At 36.5% G+C, this 20,205-nt stretch overlaps 1 protein-coding gene across 1 annotated transcript in view; it reads left to right on the top strand.

The window, feature by feature from the left end:
* Positions 1 to 1,649: 1,649 nt before the first annotated feature.
* Positions 1,650 to 20,205, top strand: part of LOC107680898 (integrin alpha-11-like) — a 60,712-nt gene continuing 42,156 nt past the window's right edge. Inside the window, exons 1-9 of the mRNA XM_016476970.1 lie at positions 1,650 to 1,766; positions 7,692 to 7,803; positions 14,049 to 14,158; positions 15,384 to 15,475; positions 15,563 to 15,677; positions 15,764 to 15,891; positions 17,774 to 17,922; positions 18,908 to 19,052; positions 19,193 to 19,355. Coding sequence (XP_016332456.1) covers positions 1,718 to 1,766; positions 7,692 to 7,803; positions 14,049 to 14,158; positions 15,384 to 15,475; positions 15,563 to 15,677; positions 15,764 to 15,891; positions 17,774 to 17,922; positions 18,908 to 19,052; positions 19,193 to 19,355 — 1,063 coding nt within the window. The 5' untranslated portion in view covers positions 1,650 to 1,717. The remainder of the gene's footprint in view (positions 1,767 to 7,691; positions 7,804 to 14,048; positions 14,159 to 15,383; positions 15,476 to 15,562; positions 15,678 to 15,763; positions 15,892 to 17,773; positions 17,923 to 18,907; positions 19,053 to 19,192; positions 19,356 to 20,205) is intronic.

The raw sequence follows: 20,205 nt of genomic DNA on the forward strand, positions 1-20,205 counted from the left end.
AAAAAAAAAAGACTTAATGTTTTATGCAGTGTTGTCATACTGCAATCGTAGATTTTTTTTAACTTGATTTTAACTAGTTTATATTTAAAACAATTTATAAAAATATCATATTTCTGAAAAAAAAAGACTTAATGTTTTATGCAGTGTTGTCATACTGCAATCGTAGATTTTTTTTAACTTGATTTTAACTAGTTTATATTTAAAACAATTTATAAAAATATCATATTTCTGAAAAAAAAAGACTTCATGTTTTATGCAGTGTTGTCATACTGCAATCGTAGATTTTTTTTTACTTGATTTTAACTAGTTTATATTTAAAACAAGTGGGAAAAAACTCATATTAAAGATATATTCTCTGAAAACATGTCTTAATATCTTACACAGTGTTGCTTCTCAAGTACATTTTTCTTGTTTTAATGTTCCAAAGATTTCTATTTTTAATACACACTGTTCTTTTTAACTTTTTATTCATTCAAGAATCCTGAAAAGTATCACAGTTTCCAAAAAAAAAATTTAAGCAGCAAAACAGTTTCCAACATTGATAATAAATCAGCATATTGATAATAAATTAGAATGATTTCTGAAGGCTGATGAAAATTCAGCTTAAATCACAGGAATAAATAACATTTGAAAGTATATTACAATAAAAAAAACTGTTATTTTACACTAATAATATTTCACTATATTACTGTTTTTACTGTATTTGTTTTACAAATCTTGATCCCAAACTGTGTACGATTAAGATAAGTTTTAATATATATAAAATATAACTTATCTTAATCATTCACCTATTTTTTTTTTTTTTACATTTTATTCCTAAAAACTTGGTGAATATGTTTTTTCTCTCTCTCTGGCTGTTGACAGTATTTTCTGATTTATTGAGTGATAAAAATAGATGCCCTTTTTTAAGAAGAATTTTAAACCCGACTTTATCCAGATTTATATTCTGGAAATGTAAGCAATTTAGGGCATATTAAATTAGATAATGCAACTTAACATTTCAGAAAACTTGCAAAAAAAAACATGTAACGGCAATCTTTTCCAGTTTTTTTGTTTTTTTTACAAATATTACCTGTAGTGTTTTGACGTAATGCATGAAGAAATTAAGTGCATAGATTCAAAACTCTTCAAAATATGTGAGTTTTAAAGCTTGATGCCACAAGAAAATAAAACATTTCAGAAAACTTGCAAAAAAAGAACATGTAATGGCAATCTTTTCCAGTTTTTTTTTTTTTTACAAATATTACCTGTAGTGTTTTGACGTAATGCATGAAGAAATTAAGTGCATAGATTCAAAACTCTTCAAAATATGTGAGTTTTAAAGCTTGATGCCACAAGAAAATAAACTCGAGGTTTTGAAAGCATGCATGGAGCAGAAATCAGCATGTTACTGAAGTCCGTTCAGCTCTGGCAGCAGCACGTGTGGTGTTTTCCCACAGATGTGAAGTCCAGAGAGCTGGAGAACTACACATCTGGAGAGAGAGAGAGAGAGAGATACAGCAGCTTCAAGAGCAGCAAAAGGATCAAGAGAGGTACCTGCTCCAAACTCTCTCTCTCTGTGTGTGTGTGTGTGTGTGTGTGTTTTCTCCTCCTCGAGGCAGCTGGCAGCTCCTCCTTCTCAGATGTAGTTCTGCTGTGGCTCAGGACTCGATCAGACCCGACTGTCTGCTCTTGCTGTGATGCACACAAACACACCGACTGATTCACATGTGAACTTATGGAGTACACTCACATCTTTCTGCTGTGGATCGCCGCTGTGATGCCAGGTGAGTGTGTGTGAGTGTAAGGGGGTGTGTGAGCTTATGCAAGCTTATGCTCATGTCAGTGCGCTTAGATAGACTTTGAGGACACAACAGTCTCCACAAGTGAGGTAAATCTGATTGTCCTCCAGCAAGAATATAGAGCAGTGAAATGAGCTCAGATCGTTTCATGAGAAATGTATGAGTTCATATTGAGATCTTGGGCACAGTTTGAGACATTGTTGAGATCTGAAACTCCAGAGGAGACAGATGTGAGACTACCGGGGATTTCTCTCAGGAGAAACCTGTGGATGTTTAGGTAAAAGTCTTGATTTGCTTTTTATTTGAATCTAATTGCTGTCTAGGATGGTGTTTTGAGATATTAAAGAGATTATTTTTATTTAACGAGCATGATAAAACTCATAAAAGTTCTCTGTTTTATAAGTTCTGAAATCTACTGCATTGTATTTAAATATCTATAATTTAGATATTTTAGTGAAAGTTGCTCATGGTTTGGGTTTTATCATGCGAGTTAATATCAAGTCCAATAAAGTGAATCCCAGCTAACAGGAGACGTTCTGGCAAGGTTCTCTCAAAGTTATGAACAAGTTCTTCCAGTAACATTAGCTAACAGAACGTTTGTTCAAAATCATCTGGTCTTTAATCATGTTCATAAACCATGAGCACATGTTTTTTTTTTCCCCGAAACATTTTTTAAATGCTACTTGTTTCAGAACGTTCAGAGAACATTCAAAAGTAACATTGGTGGAAAGTGATAAAATGGAATGTTCACACTTGACACTCGCATAATCAAGAAAAATGTTTTTTAAAACGTACAGAAATAACATTTCTGTAGCAAAACATTCTTAGACCTGGGTCTCTATTGCTCTGGGAACGTAATAAAGGAGGAACTGTGTGACCTTCGTCCAGAACATCCAGATGGACTTTTATGAGCAGGATCAAGTTCCCGGATCAAACACACAATCTGGATCCACTTACACACTCACTCATCTAATGGACCTACACACACATCACATGTCATATACGGGTTCGATCGCATTAAATGTATGCAGAGAAGCTCAATTCTGGCCGACTGAATCCCTAGAGATATGTATATGTGACCCTGGAGCACAAAACCAGTCATAAGGGTCAATTTTTAGAAATTGAGATTTATACATCATCTGAACACTGGATAAATAAGCTTTTCATTGATGTATGGTTTGTTAGGATAGGACAATATTTGAAAATCTGGAATCTGAGGGTGCAAAAAAATCTAAATATTGAGAAAATCATCTTTAAAGTTGTCCAAATGAAGTTCTTAGCAATGCATATTACTAACCAAAAATTAAGTTTTGATATATTTACGGTAGGAAATTTACTAAATATCTTCATGGAACATGATCTTTACTTAATATCCTAATGATTTTTGGCATAAAAGAAAAATCTATAATTTTGACCCATACAATGTATTGTTGTCTATTGCTACAAATATACCCCAGCGACTTAAGACTGCTTTTGTGCTCCAGCGTCACAAATGTCGTAAAGGCTTTATAATGAGCTGAGAAGTGGTTACTTCAAGTCTTAGCTCATGAATACAGACCGATCCAACCTAGACGTGCCAGAACTTCAGCTATAGCTGGATCTCCAAGAGCTGTGGCTCCCAGACTGGTTCATAATCTTTAATAATAATTGTAATATTTTAAATATTCGTAATAGATGTAATTTTGGGGTAGCATCCAGTCAAACCTGTTGTGCATGCCTTAATTTGCTTGCATTAGCATACGTAAGAGTCAGAAAAAGATTTGCTGAACGATTTCTAATGAGAAGAATAAAACAAAGGAGCCTTTCAGTCCGAATGCATGAAACTGGGAATTGCGTTAGCATGCGGCGTGCAGCAGAGGGTGCAGATTTACTACACTCTTCCCTGCGTCTCTGAGGAACGAGAGCTCCTAAAATACTGTCATCTAAAAACAACAGACGTCTCTCCATGTGGAAAAAGTACGTCTGGGGCTAAATATTTTTAAGGAATGCTTTGGAAAATGGACCTTACTCCTGCTCTCCACCCATTAATGACAAGTGGCATAATCTTTAGTTCAAAACGCATGTGAAAGAAGGACTATATTTGATGTCGCTGTGATGCATTACATTTAAATACTTACAGAGAAATACTTTCTCTTTGATCTGATTGGCTATCATGAGCAATGAGGAGAAAATAATTTTAACCTACTTTCAGCTTAATCAAAACCAGTTTGTTTTTTCCTCAGAGTTTTTTTCTCTCCAATATTTACTTTTGAGATACTGACCTAATTTTATGTTGTCTTATGTGACTTGATGTCACAAACTTTATTTTTTTTTTTTTTTTTGAGGACAGGTGTGCTGTTACTTTATTAAGCGATCAGATCTGCTGGATCATAAAACAGGTGAAAAAGCACCAGAGAATTACATTGAGCCATATCTAAAGACTTAGATGAGCCACCTGTTCAGTAATTCAAATTTAAGAGCGCTCTCCCAGAAACCCTCTGTGAAGACTTTACCATGCTGGAATCTCTCACAGTCACTTGCCATGTGAGTGTAGCATCTGCTTCATCTCTGGCCCGATGTGTTGGTCGTGGATTCATTTCTCCTCCAAGCCAGAGCCGGTCTGTGGATAAACCCACGTCCTTTCTGTAACACAGATACACAAAACCTCTTAAACAGCCTAAACTGGTTTCAGCAGGTCTCCTAGTCTAGTCATGCTGGTTTGCTAACACTTTAAGATCCAGTAGCTCTTTTCTCAAACCTTGATCCGCCTGCAGCATTTTAAGGCTTCACAGATGCAAAGTAACCAAATTTTTGTCAATTTTTTAAGGCAACATTGCAAGTATCCTTCATGGAAAAACAATCCCATAATGCACTCATTGCACTACAACAATCTGGTGAATGAAGCCAGAGAGAGACTATAGGTTATACTAACATTATATTTTAGTAAATAGTTAAAAGTATTGAGAAGCTGATTCAACTTTGATCAAAATAGTTCAATCCAGTTGAAAAGTATGTATTTTACCCAATATGTGTATTTTAATACAGTAAGGTTGCTCAACCAACCAGCTTAATAATGACAGAATAATGAACGATCTGAGAGCTACTGGGGGCTTGCTTCTGTTTGAATTCAAACACAGGTGAAGCACACATGACAAAACACTCTAATGTCACCAGATGCTCTCAAGAATCCAGAGTATGACGTTCACTATAATCATCATTACTGTCGTAAACTGGCTGTAATTTAGCCACAGATCCTGGCTGACTTCACAACCGCTGGCTTCATTTTCCCCGAGACGGTTTATTGAAGGAGTCTGGTTTCAATACAGCCAGTGTTTGTTACTGTTTACTAAAACTGCTAAAAATATTTTTTTTTAATTGAAATAAAGCTGAAATAAAATAAAATGTAAATATTAGATGAAAAAAAAAAGACGCAAATTAGAAATGTTGCCTTGGCAACTAACTGAAATAATTAAGTTGAAGGTGAAGTACTAAACTTAAAATAAAAATAATGCTAAATAGAAATATAAAAAAACTAAAGTGCATTAAAAATGACAAAAAACTTTCAAATTAAAAGCTAATTCTAAATAGTAATAAATACTATTATACCACTAAAATAACACTGAAAGGGTTCACACAAAATTCATTGATCGCCCTCACTGAGTGATGCTGTCTTTGACGTCATTACGTGTGTTCCTGCGGTGCCAGTGTCATTCTCCTGTGGCTCTAGAGTTATCAGGTCATGGCTTTTACGACTCAAAAAACATCCGTCTAGAACTGAGTGCTCATAAGCAAACATGTTCAGCATGTTCTTGGCACTTCCATGCTCAAATGTTAACGGATAGCCTTTTTCTACATACCAACTAGAACTATAAATAGCTACAATTCTATTGGCCTAGATCAGCTCTAAAACTATGCTTTAGAATTTAATAACACATTTTTTTGTTTGGAAGAATTCATTTCATTTCTTCTTAAAACCCTCAAAGTGCATACCCCCACATGTTTTTTTGGTTTTTTTTTTTTACTTTTTTAAGCAAAACTGATGGATAAGTGAATATCATTTTCTGTGGTAATACATTACACCACAAACTGTTATATCTTGTATCGAAGCCAGACTGTAAAGAGACAAAACGACGCTCTCCAAAACACATTCCACAATCAATGAGACTGTGAATGTGAGGAGCGTATTTTCATTTCTGACGTGTTGGCTTCACGACAGGCCACTGTGTCTTATTAAGTGTGATGACTTTTCATCCTGGGCTTCTGTCTTTTTGGGACTTTTCATCTGGCTGAGAAAAAGAGAAGAATATGGAGGACCCGTCTTTTTTCCCTGTCAGGGGACACGTTTCCCCAGGAAATTAAACTTGAAAGGGGATGTGAGGTCACTTCTATGATACTGTATCACGATAAACATTTAAATGAAATCCAGAGGCTGCGAATGTCCATCCAGAACCCGAGGGAAGTGGGAAAAGACCATCTACTGCTGTTTCATGTGGTCTCACTGACCGTTTGATAAACCATGCGAGATAAACTGTGCCTCCTTAAGAACTACAAACAAGTAGAATAAGTGTTCTTTAGATGCATTGCAGCATTTAGCCCTTTTATCAGTAACACCTTATGTGAGCGCAAGGGTCATTGGAAATACATACAGTATAGTATATACATATACACTATACGTAGAAATCGCTGCAGTTTCAGTTGAAATGAACACCAGAAGCAGTAAAACACAACAGCTTTTATTCCTTTTCAGACAAAGCATGATTTACAGGGCCAGAGTTTCGATAATGAAAGTCTATTTTTCGCACAGTTCCTTGCAGAATATTATGTTATGACTTCAAAAAAACAACAGTAAGAGTTTTGAACAGTAAGATTTTTAATGCTTTTTAAAGAAGTCTCTTCTGCTCATCAAGCAAAAGCAGTAATATTGTGAAATATTTTTACTATTTAAAATAACTGCTTTCTATGTGAATCTCTGTTAAACTGTAATTTATTCCTGTGATGCGCAGCTGTATTTTCAGCATCATTACTGCAGTCACATGATCCTTCAGAAATCATCCTAATATACTGATTTGCTGCTCAAAAAACATTTATTATTATTATTATTGTTGAAAACAGCTGAGCAGAGTGTTTTCAGGATTCTTTGATGAATAGAAAGTTCAGAAGAACAGCATTTATCTGAAATAGAAATCTTTTGTAACATTATAAATGTCTTTATCATCGCTTTTGATCAATTTGAAGCATCCTTGCTAAATAAAAGTATTAATTTCTATCATTACTTTCCCCAAAAAAAAAAAAACAATTATACTGACTCCAAGCTTTTGAATGGTAGAATATGTTACAAAAGATATATATATATATTCAAAAGAGTCAAAAGTCTTTATAGAGGGGATTTTGGATATCACTTTTTATGCTTTCATTAATCAGAAAATACTGACAACAGAAAAAAAAAGTTCACCATTTAGAAATTAAACGTTAAAAATATACCATATGAATAATATGAAAAATTAAAAACCCTCAGTAAATACCTTCAGAATATAGATAGGAATAGAACTGTTAAGTTTGGCGTGTTACTGAAGTGGAGAAAACAGCCTTTAAAGGTACAGACGCAAATAAATAAAGTGCAATAAAATAAACACTTAAATGAGCCTAAAAGAAAACAAGCTGTGGAAACAAAATAACCCAAATCCTCAAAATTGATGCATGAAAAACGTCTCAGGTTACTTATGTAACCATGGTTCCCTGAGTAGGGAACGAGACACTGTGTCCTCTAGGTTTCTCATAGCGACCCCTAGAGGACGCAGTTCGAAGTTCCCATGAAAGGGAAACGATGGTTTTGCATATAAGCATATAAGAGTCTAAATGGTATTTTACCATGTATTGAATCCATTTACACCCAACTGAATCTAATTGAAAAGCTGTTTTTGTTTATTTCAGGGCGGCGGACCTGCTTTAATATCGACACCAGACATGCAAAAATCATTAAGGGGTCGACGGAGGCTCAGTTTGGATATACGGTTCAACAACACGAGGCAGACGGCCACAAATGGTAAGACTGCTTCTTCAGAAACTGATTTGAAAAGATCATCTGATGGCAACCTTGAATTTATATTCCCAGTTTGAGTTTCATAGGCCTGAGAGAACATTCCCAAATGAACATTTTACAGCTCTGATGTTGAGATCCCTGACTTTCATGCCTTGGCAAATCTGAGCATAGCTTGACTTTTCCTCAGGAGAAATACTACAGCAAAAGTCTTCATTTGCTCTCTCTCACTGCTGTCTAGAAGAAACTATCGAGATATTACAGAGAAAAGCTCAGTTTCAGCAATAGTTCTCTTCTTGAATAGTTTCATCCATCATTTCTTCCGATGAAATACTGCTGTGAAATGCGATCGTGCTCATGCTTCTTCTGTCTGCTGGCAAACACACAGTCTCAGATTCGATCACGAAACTCTCTTGAAGACGTATGGCTCTTGCTTAAGTAAATCAAACATAGCTGCATCTGCACATGAGGAATTAAATAAGCAATAAACAAAACCATTCACAATGACAGCCAATAACATATGTTCATAGAAGCAAGTGAGTCATACTAGCAAGGACATCTAGTCTTACAAATTCAGTGTTATGGATTATAATTGCAAGCAAAGTGAGGTTAGTTAATAAAAAGGTATTTATATCAAAACAAGATATATTTTCCAACATTAAAAATGGTCCACTGCAAAAAGGAAACCTGAAGGAAATACTACGTTAATAATATTTACTTAAAAGGACAGTTCATCCTAAAATGAAAATTAGCCCATGATTTACTCACCCTCAAGCCATCCTAGGTGTACATGACTTTCTTCTCTCAGACGAATACAATCAGAGTTATATTTAAAAACGTCCTGGCTCTTCCAAGCTATATAATGGCAGTGAATGGGTGTTGAGATTTTGAAGTCCAATAAAGGGCTCCATCCATCATTAAAAGTGCTCCACACGGCTCCAGGGGGTTAATATCGTCTCGTGAATGCGCGTACAATAGTTAGCGGAAGCTAGAGATTAGAGTTTATAAAGTTTTAAATATGGATATTTTTCTTACAAAAACGCATCAGTTTGCTTCAGGGTGTCTTTATTAACCCCCGGAGCCACGTGGAGTACTTTTTATGATGGATGGATGCACTTTATTGGACTTCAAAATCTCAACACCCATTCACTGACATTATAAAGCGGTGAGTAAATCATGGGTTCATTTTCATTTTTGGGTGAACTATCTCTTTAAAGCCTATCGTAGATATTAATGTCAAGAGAATTTATCATTTTTAATTTAAAATGTTTATTCTAATTTCAAACAGACAAGTCCCACCCCAAGCTCACATGAATGATGACGGATCAATGTTTTGAAAGCATCGCAATGTTTCAGTGTCTCTCTCTTTATGAAGTCTGACAGACCATGTGACTCTAAGTGAGAAACGGTTTAATATAAATAAAATTAAATCAGATTTAGGTAGACCACAATGTTAAACGTAATACATTTCAGGACCAGGTGCCTGTATAATTGCAGCCATGCAGAATGTGACATGCGTCATCTCATCATGATAAGTAATGCCATTACTGTAACCCAGCTGGTCTGTATATAGTAAAGCCAATCAATTACACTCTCACAGCTTACAACCTTTAAAACACAGGGTATTGTTTTTGACTCATAAAAGCGCCGACACACAAAAGAATATCATTAACCAAACTCCCACGGCATCAAAACCCCTAAATCCTTCCTATTATTTAATCCTGAGGTTTGTCATCATTGACGGGGGCCTTTGGGAAAACCTGGGGGCCTTTGATGTGCGCAGGTAAATAAGTGGAAAGTATTTGCACTTGTCTCGACCCGTCTGTGAGCGCGAGCTCTGGAAAGTATGTGTTTTGTGGCTTGTAATTCCCAAACCCCCTCCTGTGCATCCCATCTCAAGACAAACCGTGTGGCGCGCGCTTCCATCTGGAATGTGATTTACTGCGCAGAGAGTAATGCTGCTTTTCCATTTCTGTAGAATGTCACTTAAAGTCAAAGGAGTGTTTTGCTTCATGCACTAATGCATAAAAATATTTTTAGTTCTTAAAAACACATGCATCTAAAATTAAGTGTTGCAAATTATTCAAAAAAATGGCCCCCTGCTGTTCTAGCCAAGGTCTGAGTGCATCCTGTTTACATGTAAGAGTCTGGATGTTTTTTTGTTTTAATTCCATATGAAACAAAAATCGCCTCTATTTACATAAAGGAATAGTTCAGTGAATGGGTGCCGTCAGAATGAGAGTCCAAACAGCTGATAAAAACATCACAATAATCCACACGTAATCCACAGCACTCCAGTCCATCAGTTAACATCTGGAGAAGACAAAAGCTGCGTGTTTGTAAGAAACAAATCCATCAAGACGTTTTAACTTTAAACCATTGCTTCCAGCTAAAATACTGATATTAATATCTGATATTGCTTTCTATTATGAATATTTTCATTCTGACAGCACCCCATAATTTATCAGTGCACATTTGTCTTCATAACTTCTGAAGATCAAGAAGATAAATCAAGATATATTTATATTTAGATGCATAATGATATAATATATTAAGTTTTGTTTTCTGAATTTTGTTTGGGGGGGGGGGGTAATCTTGTTTTCCCTTTAAATTAAGCATAAACACTTAAGTTTGATTTTTTTTTTTTTAAGAAAACAAAACTTGATATATTAAATACATTTTCTTTTCAAGTATATGAATCTTGATTTAAGAAAGTTTAAATATTTGTACTGGAAAACAAGACAAAAATAGCAAGTAAGAAATGTTTTTTTTTTTTTTGTAGAGTATCCAGTTTCATATAAAAATACATCACATTACAGACGTAAAATGGGTTGACATTAATGGTAAACACTAAAAAGTACTAGTCGCTGATCCTGTTTCAGTGATTCATTTCCTCAACATAACTTAAGAGCTGAAGAATTTGTAGTACTTTAGGGATACTGGTATCCACATGTCATCATGTTCCGATATGCAAGATTAAGAACAACATCAGTCTATATTTCAGCTGGGTTTCGAGCTAATGTCATCAGCAGATGCTTTTATCAGAAGTGATGTATGGTACAATTATTACAGCTCCTGGAAGAACGCGAAGTGGCTTTGCACCCGATTCCCATTTGTTTTTCAAATCCAATATCGCTGTGCAAGTGCTGAAATTGGATCCGTTTGTTCAGACAGTGAAGTCAATACCTGAGATATTACAACTAATACTAATCTGATCCTACTGTTTAGACTCAAATGCATTACTAAAATTCCAATTTTAATCAGATTTCAGACCGCATAAAAATTGGGTTTGTAAAAACTACAGATTTCACACAGTTTTTGCGATTCAGACTACAATCAACTAAACGGATTTGAGTCGGACAAGGCTGTGTGAACAAAGCCATAGGGGAAAATTCACTAAAAATGAATTGCACATGCTGTTAGCCCTCATTTGCATATGTCGTCTGCATTGTTATAGCACATAAAATTAAGCAAATCCGGTAACGGTGCACAACACAACCAAATGCAATTGGCTGTTTAAGCAGGAAAATATACATAAACAGCTCTTTTAAAGGTGACATATTATGCCCCATTTTACAATATGTAATATAAGTCTCTGGTGTCCCCAGAATGTGTCTGTGAAGTTTCAGCTCAAAAATACTCCACAGATCATTTATTATATAATTTTGAAAATGCCTATTAAAACCTGGAAAAGTCCGATTTTCATGATATGTCACCTTTAAACAAAATGCTGTTTGATACCCAGTAAATGCATGAACTTGAAATGCGATGTAAGTTTGGATAAAATGCATAACATACATACTAATAAGCCTCATTTGCATGGTAAGTTTGCGTGTTTGTGCTGGAAAAAAAGAGAATGAATTACTTTAAGTACACATGTTGTTCAGTATAGATGCCAGTGTAGCAGCACCTGGAAAAGCTGAACTATAGAAGTGGTTACTGAAACACTGCCCTCAAAATTGTGATAGTTTATCAGTCAACTCTTGATTGGATTTGAACCTACAGCCTTTCAGTTACCTGTCCCAGTGTTTAACCCCTAGGTTTTATGCATGTATGTTTTATGTATCTTGACATGACCATGTTTATTTTGTGCAAACTTAGATTGAATGTTAATTCAATGCTATGAAAGCCAATCAGTGCTATACAAGCCTTTGCACAATTTCTCCACCATTTTGCAATCATATAGTTTGCTGCTAACCCAAAAAATCATTATAGGATAAAATATCAGACTCTGTCATGGCATTGTGGAAAACCTAAACAAACTGCAAGATAGACATTTCATCTCCAAATAAAATACATTTGGATGGATTCACCGAGCAATTAGTGTCCTGGCTTCTATCACAATGTAAATGAAAGGCAAAGTAACAGCATACAGGTTTGGATCAACATGATGTTTAGTAAACAAAGACTAAACTATTCATTAAAGAGTATGCTGGGATACTTGTATGTTGTTTAGGATGAGAGAGAGACTGGTCTGTCATCCTTTAAGACATTGAGCTCCAATTTATTCTGAAAGCCCTGGCATGTTGAATTAGCATCGGCTGGCTTGGAAAAACAACCGGGTTGAACTTGGCGTTCCTGAAATAACTTTGCCTCAGGATAGACTAAACCTTCACTACAGGTGCCAAAGAGTAACAGTACATTCCAATAATGACTGGCGTTCAGAAAGTGGTGCATTGTGGGAACTGAGAGTGCTGCACATCCCAAAAACAAATCCGTCATGTGACTTAAAGCAAAAACAAATCCTACTATGGTACACTGAAAAAAAAAATGGAAGAAACATTTTGTAGAAACATTTTCACTCAGAAATTGCTTCATAAACAGTTACAAAGAAATGGCAACACATTTAATCAATTTTTAACATTGAAATTTTAGAGTAGAAAAACTGAAATAGTAGCTATTTTCTTGTGAAACATACAGTACTCCAATAATTTGTTTTATTTTGAAAATCTTCACTCTTTAATATACAGCAAATTATTTACCCTGCTTAATTGACTAGTTTTAACCAGCATAAGATGGTTTGCTTTGCTGGTCTTAGTAAGGTTCAGTTGGTTTCTCAGCCTGGTGAAGCTGCTTTTCAGCTGGTTTAGTGTTCAGAACTTCTCTAAAACCAACAAACTAGATTTTCTTGACTACAAAACCAACAAACCACCTATTTTATGTTGTTAGTTTTTTTTGTTATATATATATTTACATTTTGACAAGTCTGAGAATTGGCTGACTGTGATACAAAACACGTGTTTGTAGATAAAACCATCAAAGACCATCCAGACTAGTGAAAACCACCCCAGTGGCCAGTTAAAACCAAAAAACACCTTTAAACCAGCATAAGGTAGTTTGCTGGTCTTAGTAGGTTTAGTTGGTTTCTCAGCTTGAAGCTGTTTTTTAGCATGCTTAGCTGGTTTAAGTGCCCCAAACCTCTATAAAACTATCAAACTAGACCATCCTGACTAGTGAAAACCACCCTGGTGTCTAGTTAAAACCAACAAACCACTTTAGACTGGTTTATGCTGTTTTTTTTCCTTTCATACTGACAATATGACAAGAATGTGAATTGACTGACAGCTATGTTTTTGATTCAAAACACGGTTGCAGGTAAAACCATCAAACTACATTTATCCTGACTACTGAAAACCACTTTGGTGGCCAGTTAAGACCAACAAACCACCTTAGACTAGTTTATGCTGGCTTTTTCTCAATATTGACCATATGACAAGAGCACAAATTGACTGTAGGTCGCAGTGGCAGGGGAGGAATGTAAACATTGCCATAGATGGATTTCACAGGCCAAACTCTGGGATGCGGTTTGTCGTCGCAGCTCTAAACGTCTTGATCTCAACGTGAACAGCATTACCGAGTTTGCTGTTGGTTTCTGGTATTGGCTCCGTCTCAAACGTACCTCAGAAGCTGGAAAAATCTGCTTAGCGGTTTCCTGCTGCTGGGCTTGTGTAGGGTTTTCCTCCTATCAGGGAGTGAATGACTTCGACTGGAACGCAGCTGGAATGTTGAACTTGTGATCCTGTTTGTGTTTCTCATAAAATGGCTATTTGGAAGGATCTGCTACCGTTCACCAATTTATTCTCAAATAAAAACAACAGTTGAAGCTGTAAAAGTACGCAAGAAAAACCAAATATCCCAAACTAGATTTTAATCAAGCATCATGCATAATTGAAGATTACATCAACCAATTAAACCTGATCAAAAAATGCATGGTGTATAAGTATTTAAGGAAGTATATTCTTGCATTTCAGGCTCCTGGTTGGAGCTCCCTTTGAGAGCAGCGGTGAACACCAGACAGGTGATGTCTACAGATGTCCACTAGACAGCAAACCTGCCGCAAACTGCACACGACTGCATTTAGGTATCACATCACATCATCTGACACCTCAAAAGGAATAAGTAGCCCAATAATGAAAATGTGCTGTTAATTTACCATTCAAGACGAAGGTGACTTTTTTCTTGAGTAGAACAGTAAGGAAGATTTTTAGCTGAAACCGTGATCCTTGGTGATTCAGAAAATGCACGTCAGCGGCTGCCTGTTTTTGAGAATAATAAAAAGGAACACAAAATTAACACCCGTGGTCTTATGAAGCGAAACGATCGGTCTGTGCAAGAAACTGAACATTATTTACAGCATTATTACATATAATCCAGAGCCTCAGGCAAACGGGGAAATCAGATTCGGTTCTTTCAGACAGTTCGATTCAATGAACTGGTTCAATTCACTAGTTCATTTGCATAATCACGCAATGACGTCACGTATACGCAATTATATTATTAAAGCACCCAATAATGATGTGAAACGTCATATGTTTTACTTGTCTAAAGCATATAAAGTGAATAAACCAGTCTTCATGAGCTTACCTTTTTACATAAACAATGAGAAACCATAAAAACTGTCATTTGGCCCCTTCATCTTCGGTCCGAGTCGAAGTGTTTGCTCAGTTCAGTGACTGTTGGAGGAACTTGAATGAGTTTATTCATCATAGAATCAGATACACCACTATTTTGGCTGATTTCGAGTCGAGGTGACTGTCAGGCGCCTGAAAGTCAGTTTTGATTGAGGAACTTGTAGATCTGTGCTGCTCGAGCCACGAACTGTTTCAGATGCTTCAGTCCGATTTGGTGAACTGATTCATCTAGTTCGCTAAAAAGAACCTGTTCAAAAGAATGATTAGTTCATGAACCGGACATCACTCCGGACCGTTTGCCCGAGGCTCTGGATTACTGGTAATAATGTTGTAAATAATGTTGCACAGACCGATCATTTCGCTTCATAAGACCGCAATATATCATCAGGAGGCACGGGTATTCATTTTCTGTTGCCTATATACGTATACTTTTTTTGTTCTCAAAAGATGGGCAGCCATTGACTTGCATTTATTGAATCACAAAGGACCACGGTTTTAGCTAAAAGAATCTTCTTTACTGTTCTACTCACGAAAGAAAGGCACCTACATCTTGGATGGCCTGCAAAAGTTCATTTTTGGGTGAACTGTCCCTTTAAGCTTCAGAAAGGCAAAATTTAACAAAACATTTTGTAATTCTTTCTCTTAACTTTCTCTTGCTGTTCGGCTGTTTTTAAGGAAAGATATCCCTGAACAATGTGTCTGAACGCAAAGAGAAAATGAGGTTGGGAATGACTCTCACCTCCAACCCGAAAGACAACAGCTTTGTGGTAATATGCTTAATGCAAAAAGATCGTAATTTTTCATCAAAAATCAAAATAGGTTCTGAAAATGGTTTTATGCTGACTGTGTTTTAGGCGTGTGGGCCGCTGTGGTCGTACGAGTGTGGAAGTTCCTACTACAGCACAGGCATCTGTTCAAGAGTCAACAGCAGCTTCAACTTCACCCACAGCATCGCTCCAGCCTTTCAAAGTAAAGCCAAACTCTTCATTGATGAAGATTCTTCTCATTAAGTATTGAAGATCACATGCATATTGACAGCAGCAGTTTCTCCACAGGATGTGAGACCTACATGGACATAGTGATTGTGTTAGATGGATCCAACTCCATCTACCCCTGGTACGAGGTTCAAGATTTCCTGATAAATGTGCTGCAGAAGTTTTACATCGGTCCAGGACAGATCCAGGTGCGTCTGAATTACGACCTGGAAAATCAGTTTTGGACTGTTCTGACTTTGATTTGTGAAACGCTAGGTTTGTACAATTACAGCACTTACCACTGTACTCCTGAGGATCAGGAACTCGTCAAAACAGTGCAAACTAATGTGATCATTCAAGACAATATACAAAAGTATTAACAGAATATCAATTAACAACATTTAAAACCACTCAGAACACCCTAGCAACTGCATAGCAACAAAAACTACCCAGAACATCCAAGCAATCTCATAACAACCTAAAAGCTACTCAGAACACCATAGCAACCGCATAGCAACATAAAAACGGCTCTGAACACCCTAGCAACAGCATAGCAACATAAAAACTACTCAGAGCAACTTAGAAACAACATAGCAACATATGAAAAACCACTCAAAACACCTTAGAAACAACATAGCAAGATTTAAAACTACTCAGAATACTCTAGCAACCACATAGCAACAAAAACATCCTAGCAACTGCATAACAACCTAAAAACTCCTCAGAAAAACCTAGCAACCACAGAGCAACATAAAATCTACTCAGAACACCCAAGAAACCGCATAGCAACATAAAAACTACTCAGAACACCATAGCAACCGCATAGCAACATAAAACTACTCTGAACAACCTAGCAACCACTTAGCAACATAAAACTACTCTGAACAACCTAGAAACAACATAGCAACATATGAAAAAACACTCAAAACACCTTAGAAACAACATAGCAAAATTTAAAACCACTCAGAAAACCCTAGTAACCACATAGCAGAACATCCTAGCAACCTAAAAACTCCTCAGAACAACCTAGCAACCACAGAGCAAACTATGAAAAACCACTCAAAACACCTTAGAAACAACATAGCAAGATTTAAAACCACTCAGAATACCCTAGCAACCACAAAGCAACAAAAACTACCCAGAACAACCTAGCAACCACACAGCAACATAAAAACTACTCAGAACAACCTAGCAACCGCGTAGCAGCATAAAAACTACCCAGAACAACCTAGCAACCGCATAGCAACATAAAACCTATCCAGAACAACCTAGCAACCACATAGCAACATAAAAACTTCTCAGAACACCCTAGCAACCACATAGCAACATATGAAAAAACACTCAAAACACCTTACAAACAACATAGCAAGATTTAAAACCCCTCAGAATACCCTAGCAACAAAAACTACTCTGAACACCCTAGCAACCCCATAGCAACATAAAAACTACCCAGAACACCCTAGCAACCGCATAGCAACATAAAAACTACTCAGAACAACCTAGCAACCACATAGCAACATAAAAACTACTCAGAACACCCTAGTAACTACATATCAACAACTCAGAACACCCTAGCAACTGCAACCTAAAAACTCCTCAGAACAACCTAACAACCATACAGCAACATAAAAACTACCCAGAACAACCTAGCAACCACATAGCAACATAAAAAAACTACTCAGAACAACCTAGCAACCACTATCCAGAACAACCTAGCAAATGCATAGCAACATAAAAAACTACTCTGAACACCCTAGCAACCGCATAGGAACATACAAACTATTCAGAACAACCTAGCAACCACATAGCAACATAAAAACTAATCAGAACACCCTAGCAACTACATATCAACAACTCAGACCACCCTAGCAACTGCATAGCAACATTTAAAATCACTCATAACACCCTAGCAACTGCATGGCAACACCCTGCCTACCATGATGCATTGTGGAAATATCTAGAGTTATTTTTAATGATTTATAGAAAATTTACAGATACTAAGCTGGACAAAAGAATTTGACAAGAATACGACATGTTAAAGCATATAGAAGTTAGCTGTCATCTCACCAGGTGTTGTGTCCTGTTGTCCAGGTAGGGGTGGTCCAGTATGGTGCGAGAGTGATGAACGAGTTTCGGCTGGATGATTTCCGTACAGTTGAGGAGGTTGTCGAGGCAGCTAAGAATATCGACCAGCGAGGCGGAGAGGAAACACGCACAGCTCTCGCAATCAGTGAGGCTCGGTACAGTGGCGTGTTTGTCTGTCTGCCGTTCACCAACTTATGTGCATCGCTATTTACATTGAAAATAAGGCTAATCTATAGAGGCTTATTTCTGCAATGGAATTAAAAAATAAATAATTTTTAATTGCATCTCAGAATTTTTTTCTTAGAATTGCGAGTTTATATCTCACAATTGTAAGTTATAAACTCTCAATTGTCAGTTTACATCTCTAAACCTTATTTTATAACTCACAATTCTGTTTTTTTTAGAAGTCCAAATTGTGAGATGTAAACTTGTAATTCTGAGACATAAACTCACAATTGCAAGAAAAAAGGTCAGAATTGCTTGTATATATGTATATATATATATATATACTGTATATTCTGTGACAGAAATAAGCTTCCACACAACTCAAATGAGTCAAGATGATTTGCAATTCCATAAATCACACTAAAATGGAGAATAATTTTGGAAAAACTCCTCGGCTACATACATTATTTAAACAAATTGAATCCCTTTGCATGGATGAATTTAATTATCAAAGCAACAATGTGTGATTCTCATTTCAATGAAATGTACAGTTCTGGGTAATAACTGATTACATGTAATCTGGATTACCTAAACAGATTCCAAAAATTAAGTACTTGTAATTAGATTATATTATTTATTTTAATTTTACATTTTTATGTTTTAATAAATTATTAGCTTTTCATTAAACTTCCTTCATGAACCCCAGCTTAGGAAACCGTGACGAGATGTAATGTTAATAACAACGAATGGAATATATTTTCTTTCTTTTTTGTATTTTTATATCAATATAGTACAAGATTGTCCTATTTAAATCAATGTGATAAACGAGTTAGGTCAAAAGTAATCTAAAAGTAGTCCGATTATATTACCTAAAATGTGTAGAGTAATGGATTATGTTACAATATTCGTCATACAATTTGTAAGTAATCAACCCAGCACTGCATGTACATGTCTATGTATATGTATTTATAACAGAACTCAAGCATTCAAACACGGAGGACGTCCAGACGCTAAGAAAGTCATGATTGTCATCACTGATGGAGAATCGCACGACAGCCCAAACCTTCGGAAAGCCGTGGAGGAAAGTGAGAAGGATAATATCACCTTGTACGGTATTGCGGTGAGTTACTGCCTATTTCCAGTAGAATCCTCCAGATGTGTTCTTCAGGTTTACTTTGCTCCATCGGTCATGTGACCCAAATTCTTGAGTTGTTTTTGAACAGGTGAACATATAGTTCAGATATTCCAATGCCGTTCCAGGTTCTTGGCTACTATAATCGGCGAGGGATCAATCCTGAAGCTTTTCTGAGGGAAATCAAGTTCATCGCCACCGATCCCGAGGAGCACTTCTTCAGCGTCACCGACGAGTCTGCCTTGAAGGATATCGTCGATGCTCTGGGAGAGAAGATCTTCAGCTTGGAGGGTATGACCTTTGAACTCAGTGAATAAATGAGAAACATAATCATAATCCCACGCTTAAACCATATCTAGAGACCAGAATATCACAGAAACCGACCAGAACGCCCTAGCAACCGCACAGCAACATTTAAAACCACTCAGAACTCCTTAGCAACCACATAGCAACAAAAAACACTTAGAACAGTCTGGAAACCACATAGCTACATAAAGACCACTCAGAACACCCTAGCAACTGCATAGCAACATAAAAACAACCCAGAAGACCTTAGAAACCACATATCAACATCTAAAACCACTCCGAATGCCTTAGCAACCGCACAGTAACATCTAAAACCACTCCAAACAGCCTAGCAATTGCATAGTATAATAAACACCACTCAGAACACCTTAGCAACCATATAGCATTAACACCACTCAAAACAACCTAGCAACTGCATAGGAATATGCTAAAAGCACTCAGAACACCTTAGCAACCATATAGCAACATAAACACCACTCAGAACACCCCAGCAACTGCATAGCAACATAAAAAAAACATTCTGAACACATTAGCAACCACACAGTAACATCTAAAAAAACACACATTAGCAACCACATAACAACCTCTAAAACTACTCAGAGCACCTTAGCAACCGCATAGCAACATAAAAACCACTCAGGACACCTTTGCAACCACATAGCAACCTCTAAAACTACTCAGAACACCCTAGCAACCGCATAGCAACATAAAAAAACACGTTAGCAACCTCTACAACCACTCATAACACCCCAGCAACTGCATAGCAACATAAAAAAAAAACATTCTGAACACCTTAGCAACCACACAGTAACATCTAAAAAACACACGTTAGCAA

This window comes from Sinocyclocheilus anshuiensis, unplaced genomic scaffold, assembly GCF_001515605.1.
Source record: "Sinocyclocheilus anshuiensis isolate Anshui unplaced genomic scaffold, SAMN03320099.WGS_v1.1 scaffold1450, whole genome shotgun sequence".
Taxonomy (NCBI): domain Eukaryota; kingdom Metazoa; phylum Chordata; class Actinopteri; order Cypriniformes; family Cyprinidae; genus Sinocyclocheilus; species Sinocyclocheilus anshuiensis.